The sequence below is a fragment of the Arvicanthis niloticus genome, chromosome 8, assembly GCF_011762505.2.
Source record: "Arvicanthis niloticus isolate mArvNil1 chromosome 8, mArvNil1.pat.X, whole genome shotgun sequence".
NCBI classification, from domain to species: domain Eukaryota; kingdom Metazoa; phylum Chordata; class Mammalia; order Rodentia; family Muridae; genus Arvicanthis; species Arvicanthis niloticus.
In genome coordinates this window covers 32,747,679-32,765,337 of record NC_047665.1, presented here as the reverse complement: position 1 = coordinate 32,765,337, position 17,659 = coordinate 32,747,679, and the positions used below count along the sequence as shown (strand labels likewise).

The window sequence follows — 17,659 nt, the reverse complement described above, 5'->3', positions numbered from 1 at the left end:
CAGCAGACAACTCCTGGCTTCAGAAGATGAAGACTGCCAAAGATGACAACTTTAACAATCCAAAAAATAATGAGCAGAACACAGATTGTCTCCATTTCCCAATGTCCAACTTCTTTCTTTATGACCACCACAACACGCCCTACTATCCTTGCCTGCACTCCACTCCCACTGCTAGGAAAAGCAAAGGTATCACTCAAGGGACCCCTAACAAAATTCTGTGGCATCCCTTCCGTGGGAACATAGGAGAAATGACTTCTGCCTCCTTGTAGAGAACCAATACCAAAACGAAGTACAGCTTGAGGAACTATGAGCTTTAGGCTCACTTAGAGCATGGTAGAGGGTTCACTTATAGGAACATGGGTAACACCAAACCAACTATACTATACTCAGCATGGAAGGCAACTTCTCTATGGCCACACAGAATCCCCACGTTCAGTTATCCTTCCCCTTCTATATTGTTAGCACCTCGGGGCCACATGCAATTAGGAAAGAATTACATACGGCAGACTGGGAAGGAGAGAGCCCTGAACTGTAGTTGGAATGACCCTCCCCTATGCACTTTCTATGAGAGAATATTAACCAACGCTTCAATCTCAAGGGTCTCTTGCAAGTGTCCACAGCTGTTGTGATGAAAATGATGGCGGTTATTCTTGGAGGATCATGTTTACAGTAGGGGGAGCCACTGATAGGGTGCCCCTGAGAACAAGATTCTCACACTTCCTGTAAAAGACTCTAATGAAACTTATGCATGCACTCGCACACGCACAAGTACACACACACACACGGCATGAATGTAGAGGCTAATTGGGAAACGAATAATGAGGACAGCAGAACAAGACAAGGTTAAAAGGCATGAATATATATACACATATATAAGCATGTTATAATATGTCCATTATTATATATAACTAACATATGTTAATAAAATATTTGAAAATAGAGACTGTGCTTACTTATAATAACTCTACCCAAGCCCAACTAGCATATTCTGTCCTTCACTTGCCCTGATTACATGAAGCACCACACCTGCCTTCTCTGATCCAAGGCAGCAAAGAAACTGATAGAAAAAAACAACTGGGATTTCAGAGGCTTCATCCTTCTTACCTCTTGTTTCTGGAAAACACAAGTGTCCTTCCTTACCAGGGCTGACTGTCCATTAATGCTCATGATACCAAATACACCTGCCATGCCATCATCTTGAAAACCTGAACCTCTGCTTCTAAACAAGCTCAGATTCAAAGGAACAAAGGCAAGAACAAGAGCAAGAAAGGAAGAGAAAGACAGGGAGATCTTCTATTCCCTATAGACTGCCTCTTACTACACAGATGAATACTCTCCCATAGCAAACCTTACTGATTTCTAAAGAGGTCTCTCATTTTCACAGAGTATGGAAATGGTTCATATATGTCTATGAGCTCTGTGTGAATGCACACAGAAGCACTAGGAGGGCCCCAGGCATAGTAGGAAAGCAGTCCACCAACTGAGTTACATCCCCAAATTCCAGTGCCCCACCCCCAGTCTTACTCTAGAACCCTGTTTGCCTTGAACTCATTGTAATCACCCTACGACAGCCTCCCACATCTGGGATTATAGGTGGGCTCCAGTATCTGCTTTGCCAACCTTCCTTTTAAGCATTATTCCTGCATCTCTCCACCCTCCCATACTAATCCACATTACAAACTGCTGGCAGAAAATAACTCAGTGTTTGCCTCAGAGCTGCTCCATACTTCAGCAGTTTCCCTCAGGCAAGACTCTAGCAAGTGAAGTGACTTGCATTTCCCCCCTGGGCAATCAGACTCTTCACACCTAAGACCATCCACCTCATCCTTCTGAAGTATGCTAGACTCTCTAGACAACTGGACACTTGAGCAAGTCACAGACAACTTGCCTGCTGCCCTTGAAATTTCATCTTTTCTGTCTTCCTATACCTGCTCTTCATGCTTCCTGTACCGAGCAGAAATGTCTCTCCAACCGATATGCATGTTAACCTATAGAACACAGCAAGGCAGATGAGATTTAAATTGCAGTGAAATTAAAGTGGACAATGAACTGACATTAAAATACAAACTGTCCTAGAATACCCTAGTGGGCCAAGAGTCACCACTTAAAAGTACGAAGAGTTAGAAGGAGATAAGAGAAGACACACACAGAAGAGAATGTTGTCAAGGAAACCACAGGATAAGAACAGGAAGGGTCTCCAAAGGCTGAAAGGCCATGGTGGCCAAGCACCTGAAGGCTCTAGAACCACCCAGCTAGCACTGCCTGACTTACTAAGTCCTCCCTCCAGAAGCATGAAATAATAGGTTCACAAGGCTTTAAGCAGCCAGATTTGTGCTCAGCAAGTGAAACCAAATACATCTTTGTATGCAGTTGTCCAAATTTGTTCTCCCCTGAAACCTTTCTCATTATTCCAGTCTGATTAAAGAAATCTCAGATGGCCATATTAGACATGAAACCTTATTTCTCTGAATCCACAAATGCATCTGGGAAGAGTTAAGGGCAAGGCCACACCCCAGTCCCATCCTATGGAGACAACTCTATGAAATCAATTGACCTAATTTTCTTAGCTTTGTCATCGGTACAAAAAATACCTTAAGGCTATTGTGAACATAAATGATGGAAATAATATAGACTTCATAACCCATGTCTAGCATATAAGGCACACCGAATCTGCATTAGTAATGATTATTAGCTTAATACTTACTGCAATTTCTGGGTAGTGTCCATGGTACTGTCTTATTACCCTACTACACAAGAATGGGCCTATTCATATTGAGGTACTCTATACAGAAACTTAGACACATGAAAGACAGTCTACAAATACTAGCCATATTGGAATAAGTGACTTCTAATCTCAAATAGTTCACTTTAAAAAAAAAAAAAAAACAGGAATATTTTTAAAATAAAATACAATAAAAATACAATAAAAGCATTCAAATAGCACTGCCTTACACAGAGAAATTAGGTTATTTAATGAAAATCACAGGGCCAGACATGGGACACATCCCTATGAATTACTGGCCCAGAGGTCTCTAAATCAACACAGCCAATTGCCATTGCCCTAGATACCCACCATGGGCACATGAAAAAACCCTATAAATAATGACATAACCACACAATTTGACTGTAAGAAATACAGAAATCAAACTGAAACTGAACACAAAATTCTCTCCTTGCTAACAGTCTGTCAGTGCAAGATGTTCTGCAGGCTTCTGGGGAAATAAAAGAACATCAGTTTTCTCACTTAGAGCTAGACTCCTCATGCTATATTACTGAACTGCCAGACAAGGTTCCCTTGCTGGTGCACCAGTGACATGACTCTTCTTGGGTAACTAACTGCATTCTGATTGGGGATAAAGTCTGCTACAAGGACGTAATTTTATGCCAGGTACTGAAATCGTGGTCAAAACTTATTGCTGGGGAGGTCATAAAGTCCTAGTGTAGAATCTACTAATAATATTTTGATAAATGGTAATGTTGTCAAATTACTTTCTACATACGAGTCTTTATGCCAATAGATCTTGCCTACTCTCTACTTTGGTCAGAGATGCTTCCGCTAATCGCCTACCCAATGGGCAGCAGGTAATGCTGAGATGCATAACTGTTCAAAAAACAAAGAGACTGAGTATTCAACCCTAATTGGGACATCATTTCCACTCCACCCTCAGCACCACAACTATGTCTCATGCCCAAAACTCCGGAAGCATAACAAATAAAGAGGCAGAAATAATGTGAGAGCAAGACTGATTGGGGAATGTACTGTAAAATGTTAATTTCCAGGCTTGATCAGGCTATTATGCCCGTGAGTTCATGCCAGCTATAGTCATCTGGTCAAGATCTAACCAAATATCTGTATGGATTGGGTGAGTGCTCTCCAGATCACATCACTTACCAAGGAGCTAATCACAGTTGATAGCTGCTGGGACAGGAAGAATCATTCTTTTTAGGATGTGTAACCACTGCGAGATAGCACATGCTTTAGTGGATGCCCCCACATCCTTACACATAGGGACAATAATGACTGGACTTGGTAGGTTATCAAAACAAATGAGGATTGGAAGTGAGGAAGGAATCATGTTGTAAAGTAGAAAGAGTGAGAGATGAGAAATAAAAGGCAGATATGATTGTGCTTCGTTGTGTTGGTGGATATACATACACACACACACACACACACACACACACACACACACACACATTTATACACATATAAAATCTCTTGGCCTGAAACTCACACAGTTAATACAATAAACAGAAACAAACCCCTGAAGATAAACTTACAAAAGAAATTGTAAAAAATATTTTAGATAAAAGATTCTTTCTAGATCTTTATGTATGAAAATATTAAAACACTTTGGCTATTATGTACATAGTATTATCAAGTTAATAACCCCCTAGTTTATAAAAAACTCAACTTTACCTCAAATGTTTAACTTGTTACTTGACAAAAAGTAACTAATACACTCCACTGATATCCTCCTAAATTGCGGACACATATGTGCATCTGTGTAGGCATAAGTACAGGTGCCCTTGGAGAATGGAGGTTCGGATACTGGAACTGGATTTATAGAAGTGTGTAAGCCACCTAACACAGGTTCTAGGAAGAAAACTTGTAACTGCTGAGCCATGTCACAAGCCCTGTTTTGAAATTTTTAAGTTAACATTAACAGAGAAACAACTGTATATATTCAAATGGCAACCTAGCAAACCACCACATCATGAACCAAATGGGGCTGTCTTCCTAAATGAATCGTTTATATGAATGGTCTAATACCACATTTAATTTGCAACAAAATGCTGAATGTTTTGGACTTTGATAAGGAGAATGATTATTATAAGCATAACCATTTAAAAGTATTTTCAAGTAAGTTTCCCCCACCCCCACACAGGTCAGAATTTATTTCTTAGCAACTCATTTATAGCATTTTTCAAGTACAAGATCCTGTCCAAAATCTTTGACATGGGAAAAGAGAAGAGCACACGTTGGTAAGGCACCTGCAGAGGAGCAAGGCTCCCCTTTTGGCTTGAGACTTCTGGGTAGCTGCTCACATGTCTGTCGAGCAGAAAACAGTTATTGAAAGTTCGCTTGCACACCTGCTTGAGATGGCGATTTTGGAGCCTGCTACAGGGTGTGGTTTTTTTCAGGTAAGTCAGCCTACACTGACAGAGTCAGGCTGAAGAGGCACCTCTCCACGAAGCTCACAAAATCCTCCCCAGACACCAAGTTGAACATTCCAGCTGTTTTTCAGCTTTGAAGAGAACCAACTTGGCCTCCCACTCAGGCACACGCTTTTAGATCTCTCAGCCCAAACCTCTATTTTCAAAAAGCAGAAATGCAGGAAAACCTCAAGTACAGTCAGACCTTCTGACTCCATAGGATGCAGGAGCACTGAGAACTCGCAGGTCAGCGTCCACCCACTAGATGTGCAGCATACACAGTCCAGGGATACGCATCCCAGAAGAGTGTCCAGAACTCGATCACACAGCGTCCTTTACGTCACTTCCCGGTGACCCAGAGGCAGGGTGTGAGGTCCAACAGTCCTGGCACCAGACATCGAGTTTGTGTTCTCATTTCCTTGGTCTCAACTACACTGGCTTTATTATAACATTTAAAATTAAATAACTCACTCTTCCCCACCCATCCTCTGTACATAGGGCAGGCAAAGCCCCACTTGTAGGCTGGCTTTCTAGACAGCCATGTACAACAGGATAAGCTCAGTCACTAGGTCAGTTACAAACATTTCCATAAGTAAGTTTAAAAAAAAAAAAAAAAAAAAGCAATTTGCTCCACTGGCAATAAGGGTTAAAAACTGAAATCCAGGCAAAGGTGTTACAAGATGATAGTATGGAATGACACTTGTGGGGCGGCTTCCAAGTGAGAGAAGCGATAAGACAGCAACCGGCTCAGCAAAGTGATGGTGAGTCACATCTCACAAGGCCTACTGCGATTTTAGATACTATGAAATGACTTAACATCAAAATGTACTTGCTTACTGACTTCCAAGGGTCAACTCTATATTCACTGATGTAGGAGACAAGACTGTGAGTTACTGCAAATGCCCGCTGAGCTTCAGTATTCATTACAGTCCCATCACACAACAACTAAGTCTATAGGAGAAAAGTTCAGATCACACAGGAGAGAAACTTTAAAAAGATGCTAGTTATGTCAGCTGAAACAAAATTATAATACAATACTTAACAGTTTTAGAATAACTAATAGATGGCAAAATTGCAATGACTTTAAAATAAAATATTCAGGGGCTGGGGAGATAGTTCACTAGGTAAAGAATTTGACATGTGAGTGTAAGGATCCATGTCTGATGATCAACTCCTATAGAAAAACTGAAGGTATACTCTTATGACCCCAGCTTTGAAATAACAGAGACAGGAGGATCTCTGACCTTACTCACCAGCCAGTCAGTAGAACTGAAATGCTGAGCCCCAAGTGCCATGACAGACTCTATCTCAAAAAATAAGGTAAAGAGCAAATGATCCAGATACCAGGCACTAATCTCTGACCTATATAGCCATGTGTGTGTGCTCACACAAACACAGACAGGCAGGCAGACAGGCAGGCAGGCAGGCAGGCAGGCAGACAGACAGACAGACAGACAGACACAGAAAGAGGAGGGGGAGGAGGAGGAAGAAGAAGAAGAAGAGGGGGAGGAAATTGCAAGAGTGGCGGCATTCTGCATCTGAGGAAAAAGCAATCGCTGAGATGAAGGAAGCAAAGAGCCTTGTAGTGATAACAGGCTCAGGCAGTCACCGCTGCCAAAGGCTGCTTTACTTGGGGTTCTGCACCTTCAATGCTGAAAGCCAAAAATTTATTCCACAAAACACTCCCTAGTTGGTTAACTGCCAGCCAGAGGGATGTTAATGAAACCCAAAAAGCCTCTTCTACCGTCTGTGGTCTACAGCAGCAGTGCGAAGGGTGAAACAGGCACAGGGAAGACTGAAAAGGTGCTGACCAGTGATGGGGTGGACAAGCATGCAGCAGGAATGCAGGTACCTGGAGCTAGCTTAAAGAAGAACAAAGGAAGACCTCCAATGGGGAGGGCAGGAAGAAAATAGCAGCTGACAGTAAAACCTGGGGTGGAGAGGGACTCTTGGGGCTGAGAAAAATAAGCCCACAGTCTTCCCAGGAAGACTAAAGATTTAATATGGTGCCTAACTGAAAGAACCCAAGCCCAAGAACTGTGAGCAAAGAAAGCAGAAGTAGTAGAGACAAGGGACATGGTTTGAGAGGGCCTCAGACCAAGAGGCAACTGTAGGTGCCTTTAATATTCATGCATGGGTTGTTTGAAGAACTGTTCTAAAGGACAGCTATTGATCAACTATGGTTAGTATTTGAAGCAATCTCTCCCAGAATCTCATGGTAAAGGCAGTCAGGGATGCGGAGTCCGCCATTCCTGAAACTCTTCCATGCTTTTGTTTTTGCTTGAGGAAGGATGGTGAGGGACTGAGGCTGGATCTCCCTCACATTGGCCTGAGCTTCCTATATGGCACAGACAGAATTTACAATCTAGACCCTACTGACTTAGTCTTGGACTGCAGGTATGAGCATGAGACTGTTTTATTATATTTAAGAACTTTTAAAAAGATTTTTAACAAAGTATATACCTGGGAAATAAAATCCATGTGTACTGGCCAAAACGAGAAAAGCAATATCAAAGATATGAAATTTTGACTCAAGCATACATGTAATTTAAAGACAGGACACATCTTAAAGAAACTATACTCACAAGCATTAGCGCTATTTGTGATTTTCTTCCCAACAAAAACATTTCAATCACCTGGCATCATGTGTGCAAGAGCATAAAGGCTAAACTCATGGGAGTCCACTATGTCATGAACCACTCTGAGAGATGCTCACCCTGTGTTGATGGAAATGATTTCTATCAGTGGATTCTTTCTAATCTTCGGCAAATCCAATCTCGCTCCACCCAACCGCTTCCCGTTGTCTTTCTTCTGGCCCAGGAGCCTCACTGAGTGACCTTTGAATCAAGCACAAGACAAACATGAGCATGCCACACAAATCCACTGTGATATACTGTTTTCAATAAATATGTTCATGATCGCATTTGATGTTTTTCTCCAAGGAGAAAAGCATTCTATAGAAGATGTGATCATTTGAACACACACACAAAAGAATCTCTTTTATGGACGGACTATACCTTTCAATGTTTTGTTCACAGTATGTCCACATTTGTGAAAGGCTCAGTATACTTAAAAATAATCGCACAAGTGAACACTATCTATACTGATCACATGCCACAATGCAACAGAGAGGGCTTACAAGGGCATTAGGACTACCTGCTGTTTTCTGACAAAATTAAGACATATGGATGGTTAAAACAGTCTGAACTGATATTTTCTAACAGTCACCTGCTCCGACTCTTTCCCTCTCAGCCTGAATATCACACTTTCATGTCATGTGTGTGTGTGTGTGTGTGTGTGTGTGTGTGTGTGTGTGTCTGTGAAATATATCTGTAAAACCTAGGAGTAGGTATTTTCAAATAAAACTTTTCAAGTTTACTTGTACAAAATGCAGTAGATGACTTCTAGGATCTACATGTTGTCAGCGTTAAAAACTTTGAAGTATTTGAGACATGAGGAAAACACAGAGCAGAGCAAAGAACCTGCACATCCCTTTGATTCTAGAGACAATTTTACCATGTAGGGTTTACTCTTTGTACCCAGACTTGCTGTGTTTATGACTACACCATGCAATACAGCCCATAAAAACCATTCATCTTGGCTATACACAGCAACGATTTTTAAGTAAATTTCTATAGTGATATACTGTTATTTGTAATTTTACCATTGACTATTCTACAGCACACAAAAGATAAAACTGAATGATTTCAAATAAACATCTACACTTTTACAATCTTAACAATAGCCAAGTTTGGGAGCCTTTCCATCTCTACTGTAAACTACTCCTTTGGGTTTAGCTCAGCCCATCTCTGCCCCTATGCCATAAGCAGCATATACTGTCAGTCCATTGGCCAGGAGATGGCCATCTGCCTTATTTCCAAACAACAACTAGGATAAGAACACTTCTAAGAGCTGCACATTTGTGTACCCATGTCTGCACTTCTCTTAGAACCTAACATAGAAATTATTGAATTGTTTCATAAATTCATATTTTACCTAAGATGTAACCATTTTATATTCCCAATTTTATTATACATGAGATTATTGAATATTTTTCCCATTTTGTATATTATATTTTAACTTGCAGGTTGGTATCATTTGGAGAAAAATGTTTGTCAGTTTAATCAACTTGAAATTAAACACTATTTCCTTCATTGCTTATGGTTTTGGTGTTATTTCTAGGATCCCTTTGTCTTTCCCAGGAGTACAAAGGTATTCTTTCCTTTTCCTGACTATTCTATCATTCTATGTCTTACATTTGGGTCAAGGGTGTACTCTGCTACTCTTCGTGTAGTAAGGGCCTATGTTCACCATCCCGCATTATACTCAGTGGTCACTGTGCCATTTCTTTGTCTTATTCATCCACATGCAAATCTCGAAACACATACTAACATAAAAAGTTATGCAAAGCCAAAAGAGCAGTGCTCTAATTATCCTTTTAAAAGAAAATACATATTTACAGCATAGTTTGTATTTATCTACCAAAATGCTATTTCTGACACTTTCTGTTGCTCCTTAGAATTCAGTTTATCACAGGTGCTACTTTTCGTCTTGACATCTTAGTGTTTTTTAAAAACTAGCTCACTTAGCAACAAAGCAACATTCCGCTTATCTGAGAACATTTTTATTTTTGCTTCTTTTGTACAGGATAGTTGTTCTGGATATAAAACTGCTGCTGTCTGTACAATAGATATCAGTTATTTGTGGTGTTCATGATCAGATGTCAGCTATTAATCTCACTGATCCCTTAGGCTTTCCCAGACATCATTTTGTTTTCCTCAGTTTGTTGGGGCTGAGGTGTAGATTTTTGTAGTAGCCTAAATGGGACTAACATCTTTTGGATTTATAAAAATGATTTTCATCTAGGATTTTTTTTCAACATTTTTGTGTCATTTTTTCTATCCATTCTTCTGCAACTCCCACCATGCATTTGTTAGTATATGACAGATATGTGTCCAACAAGTACTTAAAGCTGTGTTAGTCAGGATTCTACAGAGACACAGAACTTTAAGGAAACAGAATCACTTGATTATAGAGGCTGAACAGTCCCATGGGAAGTCAACAGTATAGTTCAGACAAAGCAAAAGATGTCAGAGTTAAGAAAAGTGATGATATAATTATCAGGCTGAAATCGAATACCAAGACCCAGGAAGCAGATGATAGGAGTGCTAGGAGTTCAAAGGCATTATACTATTTCTTTCATGGCTTACATTTAGGTCTTATTCCTAGAATCCCTTTGTCTTTCTCAGGGGTACAAAGGTATTCTTTCCTAAAATCTGGACTTGGTCAAGAACTCCAGTTCTTGCCTAAGAACTGGAGATAAATAAATCTCAGATTACTCTCTCTCTGCTCTTGTGACTCACTCTTTTCTCAGCATCTTCCTCCTTTCCCTGTCTATCTGAAACCCTACCCCTTTTCTCAGCCCACATGGCTCTGCTCCTGTCTGTCTCCTGTGTACAGATCTACTTGTGTGCTTCTATCTCTTGTGCATGTCTACTTGTATGCCTCTATCTCTTCCCCAGGTACTCACTTCTCTCCCTCCACCTACAAAAAATAAGTCTCGGATCTTAGAAACAGAGAAACATTGGAATTTCTTTACCTTTTTTGTTTAATTCAGGTTTCCAGCTAACTAGAGGATACCCATAATATAGAGTGGATACTAGAACTTAATCCCCCATGTCACATGCCAATCATTTCTGAAGCATCCTCACAAATGAACATGACCATTGTATCCATTTCAATCAAAACCAAAACCAAATGGGCTACCCCACACAGCAGGAAAGATGGACTCAGAGCATCCCAAGCACAGAAAAGGAACAGTGTTTTACTAGCTGAGTGCCCTTTGTCCAGTCAATAACCATAGATCAACATTCACAATGTTGTTCATTCTATCTCTGTTCTTCAGATAGACTCAGTCCTCTAAATCTATCATAAAACTTACTGATTTCTCCCATTTTCCATGAAAAATCCAGACTTGAGCCATTCCAATGAGCACCTCTCTCAGATAATGCTCATTTCCTTGCAGACAATACTATTCTTTGTTTGCACAACTTTATCCTCTAATATGAATTCAAGTCATTGTCACTTTTTTTTCTTGATATTTCTTAACATGGCTCCATTTGGTTCTTTGAAATCCTTGTCTTTTAATTCCCATGTGTTTAAGGAAAATCAGTATTTAACAATTTTGGGGGTGAATTGGGTTATACTTGGTATTTTGGCACCTATAATTATATAATGTGAAATAAGGGGCATTTTATACAATTTATTGTAGCAAATAAAAATTTAGATTCCCCGCAAATACGACTTTTATGTAATGACTTTCAAACTAAATCTATGAAACCAACCCTCTCTACAATGAATAGCTCTTAATATCGCTGCTATTCTTCCTTCCTTCTTTCCTTCCTTCCTTCCTTCCTTTCTTTCTTCTTCTCCCCCCCACCCCCTTTTCTTCTTCTTGGGGCTGCTTGTTTTGTTTTTCTTTCAAGCACGGCTTTATAGGGATCAACTTGGTATAGGCAAATTTTCCTGCTGTTCAAAATTGATTACTCATTTACCCAAAGGTAAAGAGCAAATCACAGTTCTAGTATCTACTGATCTTTCAACTTATGGACCAAGGAGAAAAGAGTATGGACCATTTCCATGGGAGCCCTGCACTTCCTGTAACCTGGGCTCCCATTGGTCCATTCTGGCTTTCTCTCAGTTCATGTACAAGCAGATACTAGTAGGTATGTTAGGCCCTCTCCCATCTCTTCAGTGTGTATGCACACCTTCTAGCCAACTCAAAGGATCTGGGGAGTTTTTCTAGGTTCCCACCACTGTCTCAGAAACTGGAACTCTTGTTTAAGCCAGGGCTAGTGCACTCAATGGTAGACCCTGATTGTATCAAATTAGCCTATAGCATCAGTGCAACAGAGCCACACAGATCATCCAAATCTCCACTGTAAGTAACAGTTAGCAACAGAGCCATCTCTGTAACAGGAACAGAGACATCAGGTTGCCCAGTATGCTTTTCTATGTAGAACAATCCTGTCCACATCATCAAGAAGGCAAATGGAAACCTAAGCACAAATGCCACACACAACTATTCTTACCTAAACTTCAGTAATGTTCACAATGATAATGTTGTAACTCATGGCTAAAAGTTTCTGGAGAGTTTCCACAGCAAGGCAGCCTTGCTGTGGATATTTGTCCAGCTTTATCATTGTTTTGTGGGGATGTTCTGTGGGTCGAAACACATAATCATTCCAAAGGTAAAACAAATGTAACTTTTTCAAAGCAATCTCTTGACATAAGCTCAAATGCACACACAATGATACACATATGTTTTATCACCCTTCATTTCAGAAAGATAGACTGTTTAAACATCTGAAGAGGTAGGTTTCCAAGACCAGAAACAAGGAAGCCATCAGTCAGAGCCCTTGAAGCACTAAAGACTTAAATAGGAAATGTTCATTTACTCGGACAACGTCTGTTCTAACAGTTAAGAATAGTCAAAGCCTAACAAGTATTTGGTTAATTAAATCCTACAGATGTTCAAGCTAAGATGAACTTGTCAATCAAGGTCCAACTAATGAAGAGATGAATGAGATTGGCCAGAAAACAACAGTTCTTTGAGAAAGTTCAAAAGGTCAAGAATGACTATGCAAAAGAAAAGCCATTTTCATATAAGCTCCAGGCAAATTTCTTCATGTACTGCCGGGACTCTGTAATATGCAGTCTGCTCTAATAATATTCAATAAATTATTCATCTTCGCTATCTGCATGTAAATAGAAAAGAAGCATGTCTACGTGCCATGATACAAAAAGTTATTTTCTAATCCAATGACTCATTTAAAAAAGTGTCTCATCTAACAATAGGCTAGTTGGGTTTAGAGCACCAAAGACAAAAATAGAAAGCATAAAAGTTGTTTGTTATATATAGACAAAGATGAAAGGAAGGAAACAATGTGATTTCCTTTAAAATGGACTAACAAGATAAAATTCCTATTTGTGATATATTATCTCTCTTTAATGCCTTGTTTCAAAGGAAATTATTGCAAAATGTTCATCAAACCCACAGGCTATAAAGTCAGAATACACATGTTACAAATTATTTCCTGTTTCATGTGCAGCTATCAATATTGTTGCCTTCTGAAGCAAAATTGAAATTTGAAAAAATAAAGAAAAACATGAAGGAGATGCCATAAACAAGGTATGACATTAAGAGGAAACAAGGGGGACAGAAAAATATGCTGAGGGAGTGGAGATGAGACATGGGCAGATTCTTTAAGCAACATATCATAAAAATGAATATATTTACATATATATTCAATATATATATGAAGGACTACGAAGGGAAAACTCTACTCGAATATGTACTTTATCTTGGCTTGATCCCTTCTTGTAAGCCACTAGTATCTAGCACTGTAATAACAAATGCATGACTGCTAGCATAGCCTCCTGGTGAGAGCCTGTAATCCCAGATACCTTGGAGGCTTCAGCAGAAGGATCACCAGCCCAAGCCCCCACCCCTGACCCCCAGACTATTTTATAAGACTCTCTCAAAAAGTGAATGTTACCCATACTACCAGGAAAGAAAAGAAATTTAAAAAAAAAAGATGACAGGTTGGCATGTATTTTATTACCTCTCTGATGAGAACTAAGAAGGAGGGAAATAAAAACCAAGACAGTAGAGGTTAATAGGAATAGAAAGTACATTTTCCTTGTTACAGAAATGAAAAGACAGAATGAATGATGCTCAGCACAGCAAAGCTGAGTCCTGACACTCGTACTGAAGAGAAACTGATGAAGAAGGAACAAGATGAAATAGCACCGAGAGACTGCAACACAAGGAAGAAAGAGAAGTGATATCCCATGCATGATGGAACCCATGAAAGCAGTGAACTTCTCAGGTCCTCTCTTTTCCATTTTAAATATAATCCCACTTCATGTCTCTATGTAATGGCCAGATATAGCTCAATAGATTAGCCACCTTTAATAAATACTTCTCTAAACTATTACTTTTAATTATCACTTAAAACTCAAATTGTAAGAGCTAAATTCAATTATAAACCCTAAAAGATTTCAGCTGCTATTTATAAACCATCTTCAAACCCCTGATTACATGATGGTTTTTACATTAGAACTAATCTACTGAAAAACTTCAGGAAACCATTTTATTACTACATATTAGTGAATTTTGAACCCAAAAGGTAGCTACTTATAATTCACTCCATAACACTAAACCTGGGTCAAAGAAAGCCAAGCCATGTATGTGATTTGTGTAACAGTCACTATACTCATTACTTCAACACTTAGTCAAGAACAAAATCTGACTAAACTGACTAAACAGTTCTAAAGGTCTTTATGAAAGGAGGAAGGCCACCCAGGTGTCTGACCAGTGAGCCAGGCAGAAAGATCATTCACAAGCCAACACATACAGTAAAAGAATGTTAGAAACATGATGACCCACAAAACATGTATTTATTAACTACACTGTGACCCTACACACCAACCTCCTCCCTCTTCTCATTCCCACAGATTAGCTTGGAAAGTCATTACATGTTGTAAAAACATCAACAATCTGGCAAGTGGGACTCCTTTGTATATTTTTTGTCTTTCATTTCTTTTTTCCTGAGGGCTTTGTAAAACAGTCAACAGCCCGAATTTCCTTTAAAACTTCATTCAACCCACCTATTTTCCATGCCAGACCACTGTTTCCTGATTTCTTAATCTCTTGCTGACTGATAACTCTGCACAAATGCAGACCTAGTAAGCACACACTAAAATGGCAGATCTGGATCCTAAGCTCCGGGTCAGCCTCCTGGAAAACTTCCTAGGAAAGCGATCCAAAGTGATACAGGGGCAGAGGGCACAGTGTAGTCAAAGTTGTTCTCTACTCCACTCAATGTAATTGCGCATCTGCAACACTTTTCAGGGAAAGACGCACGTTCAGTTAGCCACAACAGAAGTATGACCCTTCCTTCAAAAGTTTTCATCTTGAGAAATGAAAAATAAAGTAAATCATCAGAAGCAGCAGCTTCCTCACAAGTTGAGGCTGGAAAAAAATGTGTACTATTAAAACTGGTTAGACAACTCATGTTGCTATAAAGCCACTAAAAGAGACAGCATGTTCCTCAAGAAGAAGAACTTAATGATAGCAGCACTTTATAGAAATACTAAGGTGGGGCTGGTGAGAGGGCTCAGCAGTTAAGAGTGCTTATCATTCTTGCAGAGGATTGAATCTGGTTCCCAAAACATACATCAGACAACTCACAACTGCTTATAACACCAGCTCCAAGTGTATCCAAAGCCTCTGACTTCCTGGGATATCATGTATATACCCAAACGCTAACTTATACACATACATGTAATTAAAAAATTTAATATACTGAAAGGAAAGAACTCAAAGCAGAAGCCAACACTGGAAAAGAGTGCCTGTAGACATACTGGTGGTCTCTCAGATCAGTCATTTCTAGATTTTATCAAAACATAAAGAACACAATACTCTTGGCTACCCATTAGAAGCTGTTGGTAACACCCTGTAAACTTTGGTCACAGAATTTGAAAAAAATCAAGGTGGTACTGACCTAAAAGCTTTCTCCCTGATGACTAGCTTTCATAATACCAAAAGGTGCTATCAAGCTGCTGGGGGAGACATGGCAGCAACAGTTTTATCCAGTAGCGCAGCTACAACTTACAATGGTGACTGGCATAGCAAGATATGCCTACTGGTGCATCATGGCACAGATGTTATGGGGCTAACCAACCCCTTTCTGGTTGGATTTCATGCTCCACAGGAGGAAGCTCGGGCACAGTCTGCCTGGCCAAGAATACACGGCTGGGGGTGATTCACAGGCACTGGGAATGAAACGATCACTGTTATTTTGCTACTGCATATATCAAACTGCCCTCTGAACAGGTATGTTTCTCTATACATTAGAGCAGCTTTCAAGGCTAATCAGAGAAGCATCTTAGTGCAGGAGATGGCAGTTTATACAAAGACTCACAATGGATCATGCAGAGAACAAGAATCTGTGGAGTGCTTAGTCATACATGGCACATCTATACTACAGCTTCTCCTCCAAAAGCTCAAAAGCCATCAAGGAAGATAAGGTAAATGGCTATAAGAGCAAGTGGTCAGGGATGAATGAGGCAAAATAGTCTCTTCTGGGCATAGCAGGGCTGATGAACTCACAGTAGCTGTGGCTGCTAGGGGAAGGGGAGGTTTTTTTAAGAAATGTGGTCCGGGTAGGTCGACCATACTCCAGTGGGTCGACCAATTCTCATGAGTATGCAGACAGCACTAGTAGACACAATGGGTAGCTTAAAAAATAAAAATGAGAAGAGATGGATGGATGATAGATAAGTCTGTGACCAAAACACATTGCATAATTGTATGATATTCTCAAAGAAAAAATAAGATGCTGGTAAGATACTACAATAAAATTAGAGAACACAGTTTAAATCTCTGGAAATCTGAAGAAGAATTTATGTCAAAACTCATGCTGCACAGAAAAATACACTTGCCCTACACCATCAAGTGGGGAACTGGTGTGTAGACACTGAAAGCACTGCTACAACCGGAGGCTCTCAGTGATGCTCTGCCTCCAGCGCACACTGGTGCAGGCTTACTTCACAGTAGCTAAGTCAGACTAAACCACAGACTGCTTTGACAGAGTATACCTACACTGCATGTCCTCCTGCTCTAACAGAAATGCCTTCTGCAGGTAAATTATAATACACATGAAATTGTATGTCTTCTTATGCCTTCTTAAGCAGAGATGCCTTTTATGACAAGAATAGGAGATATGTGTGATATGTTAATTGTCTGTAATCTAACTCAAATGTCCATTCAAACTATCAACAATCAATAGTCCTGAATGAGCAAGTAGTATCCCTTACCCTGAATAGAAGCCTCCCAGACCATGGCCTGCCTTGCTAGGACAAACTTTCCCATTAGAAGTTCATTGAAGAGCTGTAAGGTTGTGGTATTTCCAATGACAAAGTAATAAGTGTTTTTGTCCCTGTCTTGTGTGCATTTCCTAGTAGAAAGTGACAGGAGTATAATATGTGACTTTGGGAACCAGTAAGACAACTTTAACGTTTTCATCTTTTAATTTTTCTTTTACTTATTCACTTTTACATCCCACTAATAGCTCCTCTTCCAGTCATCTCCCCTCACCCCCCCCCCCCAAACACACAACCCATCTATCTCCCCTTCCCCAAAGATTAACTTTTAAGACTGAACCCAACAGGGCTGGGGAGATGGCTCGGTGGGTAAGAGAATTTGCTGCATGAGAATGAGAGTCTGGGTCTGGATCCCCAGTACCCATATAAGAAGCCAGATGTGGCAGCCCAAGCCTCTAACCTCAGCTCTGGGAGAAGGGCAGAGACAGGAGGATGGCCATGGCTTACTGATCATCACCCAAGCCAAAAACCACAACAGCAAGCTCCAGGTTCAGTGACAGACCCTGTCTCAGGAAATACAGCAGAAAGTAATAAAGACACCCATTAGAGTCATCCT

The 17,659-nt window shown here is 40.1% G+C and overlaps 1 protein-coding gene across 3 annotated transcripts in view; it reads right to left on the bottom strand.

Annotated features, from left to right (window-relative positions):
* The window catches only part of Cdkal1 (CDKAL1 threonylcarbamoyladenosine tRNA methylthiotransferase), a 521,362-nt gene that overhangs the window by 351,576 nt on the left and 152,127 nt on the right, over positions 1–17,659 (bottom strand). For all 3 annotated transcript variants that reach the window (XR_013112201.1, XM_034511047.2, XM_076939217.1), the window contains exon 8: positions 7,871–7,991. Coding sequence is in view for 2 of the 3 variants with exons in the window: in XM_034511047.2 (XP_034366938.1) it covers positions 7,871–7,991 (121 nt within the window). In the remaining variant the exon portion in view is untranslated. The remainder of the gene's footprint in view (positions 1–7,870; positions 7,992–17,659) is intronic.